The sequence below is a fragment of the Aptenodytes forsteri genome, unplaced genomic scaffold (assembly GCF_000699145.1).
Source record: "Aptenodytes forsteri isolate BGI_AS27 unplaced genomic scaffold, ASM69914v1 Scaffold296, whole genome shotgun sequence".
NCBI lineage: Eukaryota > Metazoa > Chordata > Aves > Sphenisciformes > Spheniscidae > Aptenodytes > Aptenodytes forsteri.
Genome location: NW_008796181.1, coordinates 3,510,114 through 3,532,415, shown reverse-complemented (window position 1 = coordinate 3,532,415; position 22,302 = coordinate 3,510,114). Strand labels below are relative to the sequence as shown.

Here is a 22,302-nt window from a genome sequence, read left to right as displayed (position 1 = left end):
GTGGTGGATGCCCCATCCCTGGAAACATTCCAGGTCAGGTTGGACGGGGCTCTGAGCAACCTGATGTAGTTGAAGATGTCCCTGCCCACGGCAGGGGGGTTGGACTAGATGACCTTTAAAGGCCCCTTCCAACCCAAACTATTCCATGATTCTATGAACATCTACTGCTTTTTGAGATGACTTGAAGAGGGGAAGCAGAGATGAACCTGCAGCACCACTTCTCAACAGAGGTCCGTAAGCGAGCGACTTGGTGCTCAAGGACTAACAGTGCTCCCTGCAATCCAGCAATACATTGTTTCCCATTACAGGTAGCCCTGGCTTCAACTGCAGACAAAATTTGGTGGTTTTCTTAAGAAAATGAAAACCAAATGTGACTCCTAGGTCACTATGTCCCTAACAAGCAAAACAACACAGCCTCAGATAACAAATTTTAGCACCAATTCTTTTTTCACTGGTTAAAGACATGACAGTGCAAGGACAAGCACTGTCTGAGCCAAAATGAACAACCTATGTAGTAGTACTTAGTGGCAAATTAGACTCACCACTGCCATCATCCTTTAGACTTCTTCTATGCAAGACAATTAGTGGCTTCTTCAGGCACATCAATAAAGAACTAAGTCAAGCAAAACACTCACAAAGAGCTTTTAACATCTGGACTTAAAGCTATAAAACCTCAGAATGTTACTTACACACTCATATGAGAACATTAACATCTGGAGGAAAAGACGTATATTGTAAAGATAACTGTACATATGTTGACTTCTGATTTTCACTCATGAGGTATACAATAAGCTGGCACCCAGAAGGTAAATCAAAACACACAGCAAAGCTACAGGCAAGCAGGTAAGTGAACTGAAGCTGTATTGCAGAAGCTACCTAAAATGACATCTAAATCATAGAAGCTAAATTGCTAGCATCTCTTCTACTTAAAATGTCTCAGTTCTAGCTCATTTCAAATCAACTTTTGCTTTTCCTAAAGACCATTTCTGTATTGCTAATTTTTCATTAGCTTACATCACTGCCCTCCCCAAATTTAAACATGTAGCAACAGAAGGAGGTATTAAAATTTTAAGTCTTCTCTTGTCAAAATACATTTTTACCTGATTTTTTTCTTTAGCGTTTTGGGATATACAGGGCAACACTAAATTTTTCAGAGATGCATCTATTCATTGTCGTGGCCTCATAAAATCTGATGCATGAAGTGCTGAAACCAGGCAGAATACTTCTCAGTCCACCACAGAGACCAGAGATTGATAGATACAAGCTCTGACTTTATACTGCAAATTCCCTCTAAAGTCCTCTGCAGAAAAGTGAATTTCCATTCTTTGTCTGCAAACCAATAAAGGAAGAATTGTTTTCTGTTATTGTCTACTGCTTCATTTCTATATTACAAATCATTCTGACCTTCAAGCTCTGAATTTCCAAGTTTTATAAAAGGTCTGCCTTCCTAACAGTTCTCTTGAATGAAACTTTACCGTTATTCGGTTAATTCTGGAGTAATGAAAATGCCTTTTTTTAAGTGGCAGGAGTTCTGTTCGGGGAAAGTATAAAAACTATCTTTCAAATTTCAAGTACCACAAGATTGTTAGTGGTGCCAAAACGACAAGTTCATTTCAAATAATGTCTGTAATTAAACAAGATATCGAGGCAAAAGGATTTGATCTACATAGTGAATGGTTTTCAAACTTCTACTGTGGAAGAGTCTGCACAGTTTGATCCGAAACTGGACTAACAAAAAAGAGAAATTATGCCATTCAACGGCCATGAATTTTAGAATTGATTCCCTGATACTTATCAAGGCTGTTTTTCAATAGTGAGACTCTCTCACTATACATATATAAATATAGTCAGCGTGGTGTTTTGAGAAACATAAAGACCATTCTGTCTAATATGAGATCACAAATTCTAAAAGCAGAATTTTATGAGGCACTGCTTGAGTTTTGCAAGCTGAAGCTCTCTGCTCTATCATAATCATTATGACAGTTTTAAAATGACGATAAAGTTTATTTGCCACCAACATTAGCAGGACAAATTTATTTATAACAAATGCTTTGAAATGTACTGATAAAAATGCCTATTGATACTGTCAGAGCTGCTTGCAATTTGACAGATCAAATCTTATTTTCATTCTTAAACCCCATGAAGGAATGGTATCACCAACTTGCATTCTGTAGTGAGCAAATTGATTAATCCCCCTCTATAGAAATCTCAACTCTTGATTACACCTATCAGACGTTAAGCAGCATTATTCTAGAGTGACAACACTTGACAAATTCCCAAACCATTTTTCTCGGCCTTTGTGGCCCTGCTAGCTTGTATTAACCCTGATGAAAAATTAATTTTCCTTATCTTCTGCTAAACCCTAAAATCCAAATCCACCAAACTGGCAACTCTTTCTGTAAAGGTATTATGAAAACCTCTAAAAGATTAATTGCATGTCTTCAGGTGACATTAAATTAATTTCTGTACTCGTGACAGACATTTGATACTCCGTACTGAGAGGACAGATAACATTGTCAGGATACACAGAAGGACAGTGGTGCAGTGTCCCAGGGCAGCCTCTTATGAATTCTCCTTTCGATAAGGCCATACTTCACTGTCATTGGCACTGTTAGTGATCTTGCAGCCCATAGACCCCACTGCACAGGTTTCTATTAACTACGACAATGCTGTGTCTATCCATGTAATCTTTATAAAGCTAATTCAAAATCACCCAATAGTAAAGGGATGCGCATGCTGGATAAAGCACTTAAAGGAAATAAACTCTGGTTGATTTGTGTAAAAATAACAGAGAGAAGCAAAACGTTTTCATCTTTTCTTAGATACACTGTAACTCAAATTCTCTGTAGCATGATGAAGGCTTAAATCTTGCACGGAAATCTCAATCCAAAAATGTCTTGTAATTGATTTCCTTTAAGAAAGGAGAAACCCCTCATCTGTTACCAGTTTAAGTCAATATTTCTAGAAATGAGTACCTCTACAGTATCACAGTAGTTAAGAGGGAGAAAAAAACCCATCATTTAGGTTATTAAATTCATCTTCACTTCAAGGACAAGAGAAATTACTGTTCATCAGCTATATAGGTTTTCATATGTAAACTTGTATTTTACTGATACTGCGACTGACTATAGTAAAAAAGACAGACATCTACACAGACAACTGTGATCCCCATGTAACAAAGAGAAAAACAGTAAAGCAAAAACCATGTACAGCAAGAAAGACTATCATCTAATATACGAGTATTTTCTCACTACAATTATCAGAAACATACATTAAAGGCAAACCCCTAATAATTAGCTATTACTCTTCAGCTGGTGCTCCAAATGCTTTAACCACATTGATACGGCCAGTTGACAGACTGGGGACCTGGGAATAGGAAGCCTGATCACTTGCCAAATATCCAAAACCAAGTGACATGACCAGGCACTGTTTCTGAACACTTGAAGATCTGTTTTGAATCTGTCAAATGCCAATGAGAAACACCTGGAGACCTTTTTTTAAAGGCCTTCTTCTAAGACCTTTAAAAGTCTTTTTTTAAATTCAAGAATAGCAGTACTTAAAAAGACTCCTGCTCTCCAGTCAGGCTAGAATACACTATTCTATCAATAGACAACTCATCATTAACAACTGGTTTAAGACATACTAATAGTCTACTTTGGAATCAGAGTACACACAGAAATAAGCTACACCAGACTACAGAAGTGGTAGAACAACCAAAGCATTCCCCATTCACACCAGACAAAAGACACTTCTGGTGCTGGCCAGTGAATTATGGGTTATTTTTCCCAGCCTAAAACTTTTGCATGGGGCAAACTTACCTCAAACAAGAGCACCCAGACTAAGCAATAAATAAATAAAATGCAGAAACAGTTCCCTTCCTGTGATAAAAAGACACTGCTAAGCTGCTTCAGTGAGCCATGATGTGATGACTACCTTGTCTTCTGTGCCTAATGGTGTATGAAGTCAGAACAGCAAAAAGAAGGTGTCTTGTAAAGAAAAAAAAGCAGCTAATTCCATTTAATCCCATGTACTAACAGAATTCTTACCTTAAGTATCTCCTCATCTGCCTGAGAGGAGAACTAAGGCATGGAGAAGGACTGGCCAAAGAGATGTTAGAGAATCCTAGCCATTCCCGTGCTACACTAAAGTTTCACCAGGAGTGACAGAAACACAGTTGATCAGATGTCGAATCACGACTACATGTTTTTCTAGTACAACCACCCACTAGTTCATTATGAAAAATATATAAATTCTGTGCCAAAGCTACAGCAAAATCAAGGTTCTGGACTGGATATGTGTAATACTCTCAGAAGTACCTTCATTTCTACGTTGCTGTCTGCAAAATACATAATGTAGATGTCAATAAACATGTTTTTGAGCAAAGTTTCCCAGTTCCCTTTTCAGTTGCCAGCCTCTGAGTTAACTTTTTGTACTGAGAATTTTAGTGAAGACTGGACACGCAGAGAAATCACCAAGAGAAAAGGCTCCTGTTGGAAAATATCAGCAATTCAAAACTTCTGAGAGCCCAAAGCTCCTGAAGGAGCACTTCTCAGCCGGACACCAGCTATGGCGCAGAAAGCCAGTACTGGATATCAGAAACCAGTACAACTGGAGCTTCCCTTCTTGTGTCATGGCTAGTTTTTCTAGTTCATGTTCCTTGAAGCTTAAAACTAATGGCAAGTTGAATCCCTCTGGTGTGTTCCCCTAAGCTCCTTGTACAATCTTGACATGGACAACCCACATTACCTCCCTCCCCAGCCATTTACAGTGTCAGGATTCTCCCGACTCAGAGCCACAATTCTGTACTAAAGGTCTATTCCAAGTGGTTAAACCTGAAATACCACTTAACAAAGGCATCTGTGACTTCTCAAAATATTGAATTTAAATTGGACAAATCTGCATGCTTCTCTCCCAAGTTCAGAGATTGCAATCAACTAATTTTCATTTGAAAACTAGCTCTCTCTCTTTGTAATGTACTTAAACAGTGTTACAGTTGCCTTCAGTCATTTCCCATCAGGAAACTGGGCTACTAGACACTCTGCAACACCAACATTGTATCGGTATGAATATTGCACTATAACACGACAGCAGAAAAACTCTCTTTTGAGACTTAACAAGAGCGACAAGCAATACCAAACGCCTTGCTTTCAGGATGTTGAGGAGGAAGCAGCACTCTTCTTCAACACACAATTTAAAAGTCTCCTGAGGAAAAGGAGAAACCTGTTCTGCAGTCTACAACAGGAAATACTTTATTGCACTTTAGTTCCAAGTTACCCACAGCAAAGTTAAATTCAATTTAGGTAGATATCTCTTCCCCCTTTCGAGGATTTTATTACAAACCCATAAAAAGTACTATCTGCGTCTGGTTTGGTTGTCACCCTAAGTCCCTCTAGTTGCTAAGTGTGTCCACACATGCCCTTGTATTCCATTTTCCCAGTAACCAAATATGCCCCAAACAGTACAGCATAGCCCACCTCATCACCCCCAAGCCATGAAATATTCTATAGGGACCATCCTCACTGGAGGTCTGGGAAGACAGCGTTTAATGCTCATTTTCAAATATTTCATGAAAATACTATGCCTTTTTCATAACCAGAATACCACAGGGCTTCCTGACTTCCTTTTTTGGTCTGCTTTTTTTTGGGGGGTTGGTTTTTTTTTGAGGTGGAAGAAAGAAATTCATGTCCATTTGTGAAATATTTCCAGAGTGATATCTTGCAGGGTGTGGCAGGCAGAGTCCTTTTTCAACAGCATTTACATCAGTATGGCTTCAAAGGTCTTGCCCATTTTGATACCCTTTAAATTACAAACATGGTATCTGGGCATTCAGATACCACGGTTTCTGCAGCTCCTTCAGTCCGCTCCTGATAGAATACAGACATTATCCATACCTCCTTCAAATAGCGGGATACAAAGAAACTGCAATGCCATTCAGCCTCTTAAAAAGTAATAATATGGTATGCAGTGAGAGTTCCTGTGTTGTTTCTTGCAGCTGGTAGCGCTGCAGAGCTGGGTGAAGGGCTCCCTCAAGAACTTGTCATGCAAATGCCAAAAATCTTAGTGTTTGTAATTCCTGACATATTTAGATGAAAGGCGCTACAGAGCTTTCAAGTCAAATATTTTAATTAAACTTGAACATACATATGCAAGCAGAAACAAGTACAAACATTAAGCAAAGTTGGTTGATAAGGTTACATTATCAAACAAGAATCATCTCAATCAGTATCTTTTTCCGTATTTAGAACTCCATATTTGTCTCTTGCACTTCTCAGTTACTCTAAATATGTATAAAGTTGTCTATCTTCCATTCCAATTCTCTTTCTTTTTACAATCCGAGGACATTTTTTGTGACAGGCTTTTCAAACAAAAAGAACTTGCCAAATCTTCAAGCTTTTCAGATGAAGCTTCATCTCAGGTTTTCAGGAATTATGATCACTAATAAGATACTGCTTCTAATCCAACAGGGAACACTGAGATTTTTATGTATTTTAATATATATGTATTTATGAAAAAAGCTCATTGTGCAGCTTTCCACAGAGACAAAGATTGGTGTGTTCTTGGTGTAGCATAAGAGCCAGCATTTTCAGGCCTTTGGGACAGACACACATCTCTTTGAGCATGGCAGACCATTTTCTGGCTAGAGAGAAATCACCCAACAACAATATAAGATGACTCAATGATACAGAGATTTTAAGATATTACCATTTCCCACAGAACCTCCAACTAAATGAAAAAAACATGTTCAGCACATATTTCATATGATCTTAAGATATTTAAGGTTGTAGCTGGCAGAAATCTGTTCTTCCAGGACTAAAGACACTTCTAATATATTGGCTTAAGGAATTCAATTGCACTTGGTACTGGAACTATTTACCCACAGACTGATCAAAGAGCCCAAATGAGACCACCACAAACAGCCAAGGTGTTACAAAACATGCCCCATCAAGAGGGAGTGAAGGACGCGAGTGCTCAGAAACAGCTAAGAGAGCTTTAAACAGAGACAGCGACAAAGAGGGATATAAATTCTTTCCTATGTCTCTTGAAGTATAATACAATTAGTCATAGATTCAAAATTGCAGCAAGAAAATGTGGTTTGGTCACTAAGAAAATTCTCCTAAATGTACAGGTTAAGACACCAGAATAGATGGCCAAAGAAATCTCCAATAATGAGACTGCAGAAAAAGGTTGGTCAAATCTGTCAGGAATGCTACAGAGTTCATCCTCCCTTCAAGACCGAATAAATTATTTCTACGGCCCTTTCACCCCTATTTTCTACAATTTTCTGATCATGTTTTAAAGTGATTTATTAGGGTGTTTCTTCCCAACAAACAACACTCTACAATCTCACTGAGTTTATTATTACGTGTCTTTAGAATTAAATTCAGGCTCCTCACCACTCCAGGCAAATCTCAGATGTTTTCTTAGTAAAATATACAAGTATGAATACTCAGCAAATATGCTAAACTCCTATATCTGGAAAGGACAGCTCTGAAGAAATGCCACACAAACCATAAAGCACACTGGATCCATCAGAAGATATTTGGGCCTCCATGAAAAAAAACACCCCAAAATCAAAGTTCATTTGCTAAGCACTAAGCAGTGTCTCATTTTCCAGGAATATAACATTTAAAGGAGTAATTAAAATGGAAACTATTTACTGTATTTCCATTCCTGCATAAATTACACGAGTATCAGAAAGGGATGGGCATACCAGTATTAGGGGAGGAGGCAGGTGGCGGATTTGTTTAAAAAAAGCAGCAACAGACAAAATCATTAATGACAGTACCTAACACGTGTCACGTTGATATGCAGGCTTAGTCTGACATACAGGAAATGCTGAATCATTTTCTACTTCCCTTTTCTTTAAGTATAAGAAGCCATAAATTAAGGCATCTTATGCATCAGATAAAGTGGACAAATTAAAATATTTGTTGGAATTTAAGTAGTAATTCTTACAATTCCATAAAAATACTTGAAAAGCAAGATCCTCTCAAGACAGAATATTGTGGAAACACATGAAAGGCCATTTTACCTTCTTAAGTAACAAGGGATAGTTCTACCTGGAGGTCAGAGATCCTCGGTAGTACTGCAGTGCCCAGCAACACAAATAAACACAGTTAGAAGCTTAGACTGGGAAAGATACTGCCCTCAAGGGAAGAAATAATTCTCTTCTGACAGTATTTGTATACCATAAATCTCACCAATACACCAAGTACATCTCCTTAACTGTTAAACAAAAAAACATCACCAGCAATGCAACAACATTTAATCCTGTTCTACAGATGGTCCTACTAAATCTAGAACAGTCCTTGCTACCAGCTCCTGTTTTAGGAGCTCAATTTGCTCTAGACAGAGTTAGTACGGGTCTGGCCTCAATCAGCTTCTTCAACTGACAGCTCTACTATCGTGCTGTACCATGGCTAGCAGGCTGAAAGAGAAGGGACTTTCCATGTCTTTACCAACATGACTCAAGAGAGTTTCAAAAAGGAATGTGCATTGTGTTTAACTGCAAGCCATCTCACTCGTACCCGGGTATTCAAAACACCTCTGCGCAAAAGAGCTCTAGAAAGGAAGAAGGGTACAAGTGATCAGGCTGAGAGAAACGGCAGGGCTGCTTAACTGCAGGATCAAGTCAGAGCACATAGGTAAGAGATACCAGCCATCCCGTTGGCCAAAGTCAGGGAATTAGAGGAAGCACTATTACATGCTAAGGAGAATGGCTAGGAAAAATGAGATTTGGCTTTTGCTTTATATTTAGGGTTGAGGCAAAAGTTGTGAAAATAAATAAAGCATGTGGCAGGACTAAACACTAGAAATGAAAACTAAATGTGATTTGTGATCTTTATAGTATTCAGAGTCTACGCAGCTTTTAATCCTTCTTTAAAATCCTGTCAAAATAGACAAGTCTGGCCACCGTGCTGCTCAATTTTTTCTTTTTCCTTGTGTGGTCAAAGAAACAAAGTCATAGATTCAGCTTGTCACTAACTGATTAAAAATTAATCAACTATCTTGATCAGTGTTAAACAGCTAATTGCAACGGTTGCTTTTATTCTTCCACAGTTGGAAGGAAAACTTAAAATCTCCATGGCAATATGAAAAAAGTAACAAAGACTACATGGAGAGAACCTGCTCCTTGCTAAAACCTTGGTATCTGAAAGTTAAGACAGACAGAGCAAATCTGCTTCTGTATACAATGAAAGAGGGGTTACACATGCATTTAATGAAGCTAATTGCTCTTCCTTACCATGAGACTTATCTGAAACAAATAATTTATGATTTTCTGAAATAGAGCATTATGATAAAAACTATTTCATTAAGAATTCTAGTTTGGGCACTGATAACCATTTGTTATGAAGAGCTGTATACAGTGGTGACTGGCACTGTTTTGTTTCACCATGTAATAAAATGTTGTGCATGACTGCTTTATTCAATTATTCATGAATAACAAACCTGTCATACCTCTTGCAGGCCACTGGGATTCCTGCAGACTTATTTATAAATAAGTATTTTTAGCCCAACAGAAGCAATTTCTTTCAACTTCTTGTACTTTATTCTTCTGTACTGAAGTTACCATATCTGAGGAATTAAGACATCCTCCAAAGTCAGGTTGTTGTCAGCTCTATTTAGTCAATAACATCCTTTATGTTAATATTGTGAAAGACCACATGGTCATTATGCAATTCACAATTTTAAGTGTATTTAAGTTTTATGAGCTGTAGAAAAACATTCACAAAGTAGTTAAGACTTCGGCTTTTCGACTTCCTCTCCATTTCTACAGAGTAAAGCCTAGCCTCCAAGGCCTTGTTCAGTCCCTGTTACCACACTGTTCACTTCATTACAGATTACAGCAGTTCTGCAAGTTTCCCTAATTAACGCTCTGAATAATTTAAGAAGCATTTTTCCAAAAAAACCACCTCCAGTGTACCACAGCATTAAACCACATCACATCCTTCTTTCCTCCTCAGCATAAACCCAAGGACAGATTTCACACTGACAACACCATCTTGCTATGTCCCCTCATCTCAGTTTCTTCAGAGCCCTAACAAATTAACTTGTCTTTTCACTAAGACAGAAGAAATTTGGTCAAGATACTTTCTAACCAAAGCCCCAGATCTTAAATATGCACACTGCCATCAAGACCAGCATTGTGTGTCCCCCACAACACCGGTGCTCAAGGGACGCTCTGCAGATAATAGACCCCTCATCAAAAGATAAGGAAATCTCATTTAGATGCAGAAGTGAAATGGTAACGTTTGAAACCCAGTCTCTAACAGAAAACATCCCCCTCCAATATACTGCTTAAGTTAGTTTCACAACACACTTCCCAAGAAAAAAAACAATCTTCCCTTGAGCACAGAAACCACACTAACATCACCACCTGCACACAACTAAATTAGGTGGCTTCAATTACCAAATAAGCAGAGCCTAGCTTCTTAACCGACCCTTAAAAGCAGCCATCCAAGTCCTTTTCTCTAATTATTGGAACTACTAACTGTAAGCAAAAGGAGCTCAGTTGAGGAGTCTTTCAGACTCAAGTTACAACGAACTTAAAAGAAAGGAGTATTATTTTCATGTGATTTCAGTGGTAACTGCCTGGCAGTAAAGCACTGCAGCAAATACCGATTTCTGAATAACTGCTAATAACTTACAGTTCTGAAAATATAAAATACGCATTATTAGGTCTGCTAAACCTGCTACTTCCCTCATCAGCTTAGGCCCATTTTTTATTTTGGAATTACACAGAATGAAACACACAAAAACAAACCATGACGACACACACACACAAGATGAGCCTTGGAAACTTACCCCTCCTGACAACTTAATCACCCTGACTTTGCTGCCGACATGGGGCCCATCTCCACTACCACTGTTTGTCCGCTGCATGACAGTCCTTTTCATGCCAGGTTTCAGTTCCTGGGGCCTTGCTTGTGCCGAAGCCACTCGAGCAGTCTGTGTCGTGGGCAGCGATGCTGCAGCAGGTTTTGTCTGTAATACTTTCTGCGGTGCCTGAGGCTGACTCGAAGGTACTGTCCTAGTCTGCCTCAGCTGCTTCACTGGCTTCATCTGCTGTCCTTGATACTGCATATTCGCCCCGACCTGTGGGAAATCTGTGGGTTTGGGTTGGATATTTGGAACTACCATATCTTGCTTTCTAACAAGGAGTCTGTTTTTCACATTTTGCCTGGTCTGTAAGCCAGAGTGGGGTATGTAGGGGCTGCCATTGGTGGGGAACTCAGAGGAGTCGTCTTCCTGCTGCATGTAGGACTGTTGCGTAGAAGGTTGTTGCTGCTGCTGCTGCTGCTGCGCAAGTCTTTCGAGTAATTCTCTCTTTCTAGCACCAGCCTGCTGTTGCCGTCTCAGCTCCTTTTGTTTCAGAATTTCTTCTCTTAGACGCTTCTGCTCTTCTATCTTCAAACGATACAATCTAGTTTCTTCATCTTCGTCTGGATACTACAAAGGAAAACACAAATGAATTTATAGAATTCTCAACAAATGCCCAGCTTGGTCAAAACAACATTAAATTGTTGGTTCAGATGTCATAAAGCTCTGAAGAGCTTTTTAAATTATCCCTGATACCAAACTAAGGCTATTAGTGGAGTATATCTGCTGGTAAGGTTTATTTGCTATTCATTACAGACAAACAGCTCAAATCTGGTTTAGGACTTAGATATACTACTTCCTAGCCGGGGGTGGGGGGGGAAAGAGCTTTAATACCAGTTGAGAAATCTTACCAGAATACTAAAAATAAAAAAATAAAGTTTTACAAATTGGAACTCATTTAGAAGTTTCTAAAACCAATTAAACTATTAATATAATTCAAGATATCAAAATATGTTTCAAGTGGAAAGTAACAATACAGAGGCAACCCACTGTCACACAGGTTTTATCTTGCTCTTTTCTGACAAAGTAACAAAAGGTAGGGTGGTAAATGACCTGAAAGGGCCCTGATTAGAACTATTGATTTTTCTCACAGAATTTTCAGCCTGATCTCAAACTCATTTGTCACACAATAATTGGTTATAATGAACAGCACAAGTCAATCTCTCTGACCTTGAACTCGTGCACTCTCTTCAGAATCAAAATGTTGCCAAATGCAGTGTTGGAATATTAATGGTACATAGAGAATGCCTTTAATATTCCAGCCCTGGGCCCCTCTGAAAGTATTACACACCATCAAATAACCTTTCTAAAGATTCTTCAACTTTGGCACAATGGGTTCTTATGAAAGGCTGTATGAAATGGGCAAAAGTCAAGGAAATGCAGATTCTCATCATCCTAGAAAAGGAATCAAATTGCTCTTGTGATACAATCACATGCATTTTTCAAAATTACAAAGCATACTATTTCATTATATTATTTTTTATTTTCCAACTGTTTGAAATACTAAGTTAAAGACCTGTAGAGACTGCTTACAGATGGTAATGAGCATAATATTCTACTCAAGATGTATTAATCACCCCTAACAAAAACGGGCTCTCAAAGTAACAATACTTTGCATTTTGGTAAATTACAGCATAAAGAATGCTAAAACATTTCTCAAATACTGGGAATCCATGATGAAGTTGTTTACCTTGCAATAACTGGGTGTAAGCTTTTGTCAACACAAATGCCATTTTTGCACACACAGGACCCAAACATGCAACATTTTTTTTTTTTTTTTTTTTTTAAATTCAAGTGCTTTTATCCCTGGTACATCCCAGAATCCTCCCCAACCCAAGGAAAAAACCAGCAGAACAGATCCAACCGTAAAGTTGGTTCACGGATATAAAAGCCCAGTAGAGTAGTATTTGCACTCATAGAATCCAGATGCACAAATCCTGAATGCTTGTTTCCTTCAGATATAACTGTACCTACTGATAGGGATTATTCCCACAGTGACTAAGAAATAGCTGCATGTCTCACACTCCAATTCCAGCCTAAACAATGGCTAAAATAAGACTTCAACAAAACTGGATTTTTTTTTTTTTTTTAAATATAGGCTATAATTCTGAGATGAGGTCTAACACTGTCCTTTTTAGGCAAATGCTTCATATAGCAAAGGGTTCTGATCTTCCTCTATACTTTTCAGACTACGATGGTGGTGATTAATGGCTAATCACTATAACAACTAGATTACAGGTCTTCATTGATAGATGGTAACAGGAACGTATTTCTACAAATTAAAATGGGCAGTAGTAGGAAACTCAAATATTTCATGTTAAATTGAAAACTGGAGATGCTGGATTATAGTAAAAGAAAAAAGAATAAGGCCCTTACAAAATACAGTAAAAGGGTAAGATCCTTAAATATAGTTTGCATAGGATGACAAAATAGAGATAAGCTCCAGATAGGAGGAAGATGTGTTGTTATGCAGATCCTGATGCAACGAGTAAAATTTTCAGTTACTTTCAGAGACAGTAAATATCTCAATTACTGAATTTGTCCAAACACAAAACCTCTTCCACTGAACTTAACAGATTAGTTTATTCACTGTGCTTTAGATCAGAATATTCTACATTTTATCTGAACAGGTTTGATTGATGCCAGTGAGCCAGTACAAAATTTACCTTTGGAGGTAGCACTGTATTTTTTTTTCTTCTTTATGTTCAATTGATAGTGTCAATACCAGCAAGAATCTGCATGACACCAGTTCTTCTATCAGCTATCATTTATTATTAGGGACCTGTCCGCTCATATTATCACCTAACCAGTTCTGAAGGCCTTGGAAGATGTAGATCCCGACCCAGTAAGTACAAAACACTAAGTCAAAAGACTACATATAGCAGCACAGAAATGTGTACTTTGTGGCATGCTTAAATGAGTCTTGCCAGCAGGCAAGGAATGAACATCCTGAGGGACTCTGACCAATACGTCTGTGCAGCACGGACAGATACACCGATTTCAACTACACTAGCTTTAAACACAGAAGACAGCTGACAAACTACCAAGACATATGAAGTTAGAAGCATGCTTAGTAGAATCTTCAGGCAACTTGATCTCAAATATAATCTGAAATTTTCTTTTCAGGAACTCAACTCAATACTTAGGAAATCAGTACGGATCCTATGAAGTCAATTCCTTCTTAAAGGGTAAGCTTTGAAATCAAGGTCCAAGAGCTCTGAGGCTATATGACAACTGCAGATCAGCCCACTGACAGGCTATAGGTAGACCTAAATCCTTCATCTTCATAAGTAACTGCTACTACTGTTAAGTTCTCAGTAAAATACCCTTGCAGCTAGAGTTAGACCAAACAATATAATGACACTGTGATCATTAACAAAATATTTGAATTAGGAGTCAGGTTTAATTGGAATTAGTTGTGCAATGACCCAACAGTACGGATTCAGAATGGGCAACAAACTCCTCACTAGGCTGAAAACAAGGGCAGTTAAATCCTCTGCTGCTTAGCTTTAAGAGCATGTTGTATATACTACACTATACTGTGTGTCTGTGTGTATATATATATATGACCTATAGTACATATAAATGACCTGTACTATGTAATAAGCAGCTTTATCATACAGAACAGGCAAGACAGTACATCGGGTCAAGATGGAAACAGCACGCAATGCCTATTGCTAATGATTTTCATCCCATTAGCTTAATAAGCCCAGTACAGATTTCTCCAACAAGCAGTAGGACTGCCAAAAACAACAAACCAAAACAAACACACACCCAAAAAACCCAAAAAACAAACAACCCCAAAAAAAGCTACTGGGAGAAAGTAGACATCCTTCAAAGATCTCACAAAGTTCACAGCTTGTGTTTGGAAGTTTCCTGCCAAAAGCAACATTATCTGTGGGTGAAGAAGCAGAAGAACTTGAAGCAGCTTTTTTCCTAGATAAACTCTTGACACTTCACCTTTTTCTGCAGAAAACACCACAACATGAAGAAACTATATTGTATACAGCTCCTCCTTTTACAGGAGGCTACCGAGTACAAGGCCGCAAATACAAAGCAATTCCCTTGGTTTTGTGGAAGGGTTTTTTTGTTGGGTTTGGGGGTGTGGGGGGTTGTTTTTGTTTGGTGGTGGTTGTTTTTTTAGGTTTGATGGGTTTTTTTTGTTTTTTTGAAGCGGTGATTCTCATCTGTCTTTGAACAGATCTTGAACACACCGTGTTTCATTGTAGTTTGAAAGGAAGACCAAGCCTTAGCTCTAGGTTTTCTTCTCCCTTAAGGTCCAAAGAGGCTTTCACGGAAAGTGCCGAAAGAAAATGTTCAGGCTGCTTTTCCAAGTCTAACTGAAGAGCAGCAGTAAGAGAAGCAGCAGTCCTACATCATTCTCCAGGAGAACTTGGAATGGCACTGTTGATCGAGGAAAAGGCAGCAAAGACATGCTCTAAAACATGCTCCAAAATTACAGTTTTCTACTGTAATTTAAGTCCTAGTATCAGTAGCTTGCTTCTCATACAGTGAATTAAAAAAACCCAACAAAAACAAACCCAACCCTTTTTAGAGGTCTGCAGGGTGTATTACTAGTTAATAGAATTAAATGCAGAGTCATAAGAATCAGATACTATAAGTGTTCTGGTTTGCTGTCAAGGAACAAAAAAGGAATCATGCAACCAGGCTCACTTGTGTCCCTCACTAGAATGGGTGCGAGGACAGAGCAATCAAAATGGTTTGATATGTGGCATACACATAAATCTATTCAGCAGGTTTATCTTTATTTTTTCAGCTGTAACATTAGAAGCAAAAGAGGCTAGAATCATTTGTCGAAAAATTCATGACAAGTCTTCATAAAAAGTAAGGCCAGATCCAAATTACATCATTTGGCTACTTGTGTTCAAAACCACAAAGTATCTTAAATAAAGACACCTATATACACATCACACATTTCACATTACTGATGACACCAGCTCCTGAACCCCAGGAAAGTATGAGTCACCCTACAAAACACAGGTGCCATGCATCTTGGACAAACAGGAAGAGAATTAAGAACAAGGTTACAAGTTACTTTGGGAAGCACACTGCCCTCTTGCGATCTTCCAACTGGAAAAATACTGTGGTAAGAAGAATTTTCTAAGCACAAGACAGGAGGCACCATTATCAAAATTTGGAAATCAAACCTATTTATACTAGAGAAAACTCAAATTTAGACATGTACAATTTTTCAGGTGGTTAATTTCCAAAAATATGAAAAGGATTTAGATACATTTGCTCCAACAGCAATGTAGCAACTATTTTCCATATTGCAAGTCTTTTTTAAAAAAGACAGCAACATAAAACCCAACCACCCAACTTCAAAATTTACTGGATTTGGGAGAATGGAACGTGAAGGTTTTCTTTCAGTACAGCAGGGACATTAACTGCAATGTAAGTAGTAATATCAGTACACCTATGATTATGCAGCACTCTAGTAATTTCTCTCCTGTTCTGAGCTCCAGTATGCATTTCTTCTAAAGAGATTCACATCACTTTTCTACATTCCCCCCCTTCTTTAAACTCAAAAATGCTTAATATTGCCTTAATTCCTCTTATCCTAAACTGACCTCAAGATGAGCACAATTAGGCCCACAGACATCACCCATACTTTCCAATTTCACTGACAAAATGATTTTTCAGACTGAGGATATGCAAGTTTAAATCTTGGAGAGTAACAGCTATTCTAAATGGACAAAGGCATTTAAAGTCAGTATCTTGCAGCCTCACAGGAACAGGAACACAAGCATACCATTAGTAAAGTAGAAATACAGTTTTTATCTTCTAGTCACTCAGGTTGCAAACCTTTCAAATATCTATTTTGAAGGTGAGCAAAACCTTTAATAGCCAATATTGTTATTTTCTTGATGCTTCCTGAATGATAGGGCATTCATAAATATGGCCACTGACTCTTCGGGAAGAAGGATGCAAAGAAAAAGTCTTAATAATTTTCCAGTTGAAGACACTTGCAAAATAACCTGCCCAATTCAGTTATGAGCAATACAGCTAGAAGAGATGACAGAACTTAACTCTTTCTCATCTTCATAGAAACCAAAAGAACAGGACAAAGTTAGCTAATTACAAGAAAAACACACAAAAAAGACTGGAAAACATTACAATCTGCTTAAGCAGAGAAATGTAATAATCTACATTACAACAATAGTGAAGAATATGATTAAATGCTTGGAAATGAACATTACTAGTGCAGCAATGCTGTTTGCAGAAGTGACAATAAATGGCACAGCTGAAAAGGGACAACTGCTACTACACCATTGTTTGCAGCACAAGGATCTATTTCAAGTCTGCTTTGAAAGGAGAAGGGTTCTGTGCATGCACACATTCACACACTTTTCTAGTACTTGCTAAGTGTATCTACAAAGGCTTTACTTTTATGGTTAATAATAGGAAACACTAGGAGACATCATTTTTTCCAAGGCAACTTTTTTTTTTATCCTGTTTTGCAAAAACTCACATGAAACAGATATCAAACTGTTTTCAAAGATAGCTTTGACACAGAAATAAGAAGAAAGCTTTATTTGTAAAACCAAGAACTCACACGAGTAAGATCAGTTAGTCTTATAACTACAGGTTTGTTAGGATACATTTAAAACTTAAAATAGAGAGAACAAGATGACTACTTTTTTTGGGGTTTGGGTTGTTTTTTTTTTTTTAATTAATTCATTTGATTAAGAGGATTGAAAATCTTCATTCATTTTTCTAAACACTGCCAGAGATACTTCAGAAGTAATGCCTTAATTTTCATATGACTAAACCATGAAAGAACTTTAAGATGTTTTAGATGGGGAGGCCTGTAGCTGATTTGCTTCAAAACTTACCTTACTAATGTCCTGAAAAGCAGAGGCTTCTCTAAGAGGCACTGCATTTTCTGTGATTTGGATTATTCCAAGAGACTGAATTGAAGGGGATTACTTAAGTCATTTTTTCAAAAAAGATCAAAATTAAAAGCTGAAAAGCTGAAATAAGGATTTTTTTTTTTTTTAATATTACCATTGAAAAGCAAGTGCACAGGAGGTCAAACACTGCTAGCTATGGGTTTCTTTTGTGCCTCATTTGTGAAAATTAGTTATGACCATCCCTAATTCAAGAACAAGATGAAAAAGCTAATCATGAGCAGCTTAAAGGGAAGACAGTATTATCACAATTGAAGCTTTCAACAGTTGTTGAAGAAAACCTGGTCTTTCAGACAAGATTCATGGTCAACTAAACTATATAGACTTACAGTTCTGCTCAGAATAACCTGACACTCAGAAATTATACAGGGTGCATTTAGCCATCATGTTCCTCTGGTATCTCCTGATGTTCAGGATTAACAGCACCATCAGTACAATCCTACACACTCTCTCAAACTAACAGTGCTCATGGAGAGTCTTCTCTAGCTTCCAGGAGGATCTGTGCAGGGAAACAGTCATCTGTTCACACTGCATGATCCAATGGAGCCCAAAACACTGGCATCTCATTTTTTGATTGCGCAGAGTACTAGCAGAGCAAACAGCATCATTTTCTCCAAAATGGAAAGCTTGCGAGCATCTCCTATTTTCCCTCCCGTCAAAAGGTTTAATAAAAGAGATGTTTTCCTCTTCAAGAGCAAGAAGCTCCATGGACGATGCAGCTGCAACCTCCTGCATGAGTGCTCAAGACCCTAGAGGAGACTGGGCAGCCTAAAGGAAAACAGCACGAGGAAGGCGGCTCTCTTAAATAGCCCTTTTTTTTTGAGCCGTAAAGCATCATGGGAAATGGAAGAGAAGAGGTTTGCTGACTCAGAAAGAAGTGATTACCTGAAGAAAAACCCCTGATCATAATCCTGGAAGACAAAAGTAGGCACAATAGGTATTTCAGAGGCTTGTATCACTGATGACCTTTACACAACCTCTGTGTTTTCATAGTAGGAATGACGACTCCTCCTGCAAAACAGACTCACCACAGCCCTGCCAACCTTCCAGACTTCTTTTTTTATCAATGGAGACTGGTTTTGCTATCACATTAAAGAGGAAAGTGCAACTCAGAAGGGAGGCCTCTAGTGGCACCAAAAATATTGGGTGAATAATACATTAAGTGTGCTTACAGTTCACAAGTCAGACTAGGAAAGTTTTGAAAAGGTGGGAGGTTTTTTTTTGTGATTTAAAAAATAGCCCTTTTTTTTTGAGCCGTAAAGCATCATGGGAAATGGAAGAGAAGAGGTTTGCTGACTCAGAAAGAAGTGATTACCTGAAGAAAAACCCCTGATCATAATCCTGGAAGACAAAAGTAGGCACAATAGGTATTTCAGAGGCTTGTATCACTGATGACCTTTACACAACCTCTGTGTTTTCATAGTAGGAATGACGACTCCTCCTGCAAAACAGACTCACCACAGCCCTGCCAACCTTCCAGACTTCTTTTTTTATCAATGGAGACTGGTTTTGCTATCACATTAAAGAGGAAAGTGCAACTCAGAAGGGAGGCCTCTAGTGGCACCAAAAATATTGGGTGAATAATACATTAAGTGTGCTTACAGTTCACAAGTCAGACTAGGAAAGTTTTGAAAAGGTGGGAGGTTTTTTTTTGTTTGATTTAAAAAAAAAAAAAAAAAGCCTTACCTCTGGTTCAGATTTTACTTCTGATTTTGCTTGGCCCACTGGTGTGATTGCTTTAGCTTTCATCTCAGGCCTTCCCTGTGAGTTTCCAACACCAGCTACAGACTTGGTGGCAGACATCGTGCTGGTAATGGGTTTGACCTGAGCAGCTGGGGTAGAGGTTCGCCTGTTGTTGCTCATTTCCATAGCATGTGATGGTGCTATTGGCAACTCACGCAAGTTACTATTTCTTGGAGCAGTTGACTGTAGCTGCTGATTTGGACGCTTGACAATATTTTGTGACGGTGTATTCTGAAAAGCAGAAAATTAAAAAACTGCAGACTTTCACTACAAAACAGACTAAAGCATTTCCTGTTTCACATTTTCATGATTTAGTTAAGTTGGGGGAAAAAAAGCTTTTCGAAAAGGCACAATATTTTCAACGTGAGAAGAAAAATTACAGAAATGAGAACATTTTAACAATGGTTTTATTTTTCTTTAATTAAAAGCAAAACAATCTCATTTGTTTAACATCTTTCTCAGAAATTTGTTTCGCTGTGTGATTTATTTTCCTAATCACAGCAATTATTTTCAACTACAGTCACATTGTCTTGAGCACTGCTTCAGACTGTTGTGCTACCCCAACCTACCGAGCAATAGAATATGCTGCACTGGAGCAAACTCACAAGACATGAGTGGCACTATCTGAACCAGAAAGCTTATTAGCAGTGGTACAGAGAGGCCTTCAAATTGAAAGACAGTGTCAGAGAACTGGGCTCCCACACAATCACAGGCTACCAACAGTTTCAAAATCTTACTAAGCAAACCTATCCTCTAAAAATCCTTTACTGCCAGTTCTTGGTCAACTGCATCATCTCTTATTGGACTTAGATCAAGAAAAACACTGAAGACTGGAGGAGAAAAGGGAAAGATACATGTGCTATTTTTGTATGCAGATTATAAAATGATCAAGGCAGAAAAGGAGCAAGAAATGGTGAAAGAAGGTGACAGAGCAGGATGGAATGAATGGGGCTGAAAAACCACACTGGTGAGTTTTGAAACTTGTGCTTACATGCCTGTTACCCACGCAGAAGTATGCAAGGCAACACTGATGTGGTACTTACATGTCTTGGCTTCATTGGACCCTGTCGCGGCTGACACTGCATCCTGTTGTTATTTGGCTGCTGTTGCGTGGCCTGCATATGAGGCCTGAACTGTGGTTGGTTCATGGGCATCAAGGGCTGTGGTGGCCCTTGGAGATGATGATGGTGTTGCTGCTGCTGCTGCTGGTGATGGTGCTGCTGCTGCTGCTGGTGATGGTGCTGCTGAGGCTGAGGTTGTGGCTGAGGCTGTAATGGAGGATGCAAGGGACCCTTCACACAAAGAGAAAGATTATTTGGTTTTAGTTTCAAGGTAATAAACTCCTGAAAAGTAGTTCCAGCCTCCCAAGTCCTCAAAACATCTGTAAGCAGCTACGGACCAGGCTAAACCAAAAATACACTGAGTAAAAAACCAGACTAACAAACTGTGCAAGGTAGTTCTGCACTTAAACCTGTGTAAGTCAACAGCTGAAGTGGAAAAAGACAAATGCAAGGGTTCCTGCCCTCTGCCCCCTTTTCTAATGGCTTTTAAACTGTTTGGGTTTCGGTAGGTTTTTTTTCCCCTTTTGTTTTTCCCCCCAGCATCACCAGACTGCAGGATTTCCCCACGTTCAAAACACAGACACCATGAAAAGATCCCGCACAAAGCCCAGCGAACATGCAGGGCCTTCCCTCTGCATCGCCCTGCACGTCCCCGAAACATTTACCCACTGCAAGCAGCAACTCGGCTTCCTCCCTCCCGCTTTGCGGGAGAGCCTCCGGCTCCCCGCCGGGCTCCGCAGCTGAGCGGCAGAGGGCGCTCCCGCCCTGCCGCTGACTGACGGGGCCGGGGCCGCTCTCCCTACCTCTGCGGAGCTAAAGGAACCTAAGGAGGCAGGGCCGGGCTGCAGGCTCGCTATCGCAAATACGTTAGTGCTGGCAACCGGGGAGAAAATCAATCACTTTTTGAGGCACAACAATAAAGGGTTACAGGTCCATCTGCCTCATCCCTGTAATCTCAAATAATTCCACTTTAGTTAAGTTAGCCCTCTAAGTCTACAAGGCAGCACCGGGCCACTTCACACATTCCTTGTAGGCCCGTACCTGCATGCTGGGCTGGGTGTGTGCGGCGAGGAAGGGCTGTCCCGGAGCCTGCAGGAACTGCTGCCTCGGAGGCATGAACGGCCGCGGATTTGCTGAACCCGGCTGGTTGAAGTGGAGAATTCCCACAGGACCTTGAGGCTGCATGTTTGGCCGTACCGGCCGCTCTCTGGGAAACACCGGTTGTTGTCCCTGCTGATTAAACGCTGTCCCGGGCTGGCTGAACGGCATCGGATTTTGGGTAGGGACAGGATGCGCGCTATTGAGAAGCGGTGGAGGTGGCGGTGGTGGGGGGCTTCGCTGCTCAAACAAGTGATGGCTTGGAAACCTTGGATCTGTGGGAATCGGGAAAAGTACTTAAATGATAACCTCCTTGGGACACAAACACACTTGCAAAACACAAAGCTCTATTTTGATTTGGAAAAGTAACCTGAAATTTGTAGAAAGCAAAATCGTATGAGATGTTTTAATTTTAAGAGCTACCCTCAAGGTTACATTTCTCTTGCTTCTGCCACCTGTGTATAAAAGGAATTGATGCTTGAAAGATCAGCACAACTGGTAATTTGCTGGAATCAGGAATACCTTTTAAAAATTCTACTCTAATGAAATCAATGAAGGATTCCAGGGATTAGAGTTAAAACATGCAA

The 22,302-nt window shown here is 39.2% G+C and overlaps 1 protein-coding gene across 1 annotated transcript in view; it reads right to left on the bottom strand.

Moving 5' to 3' along the window:
- The window catches only part of RBM33 (RNA binding motif protein 33), a gene marked incomplete at its 3' end in the record, with an annotated part of 81,968 nt that overhangs the window by 5,011 nt on the left and 54,655 nt on the right, over positions 1–22,302 (bottom strand). The window contains exons 12-15 of the mRNA XM_019474253.1: positions 21,659–21,990; positions 20,600–20,848; positions 19,500–19,787; positions 10,807–11,451 (exon numbers count right to left, since the gene is read on the bottom strand). Coding sequence (XP_019329798.1) covers positions 10,807–11,451; positions 19,500–19,787; positions 20,600–20,848; positions 21,659–21,990 — 1,514 coding nt within the window. The remainder of the gene's footprint in view (positions 1–10,806; positions 11,452–19,499; positions 19,788–20,599; positions 20,849–21,658; positions 21,991–22,302) is intronic.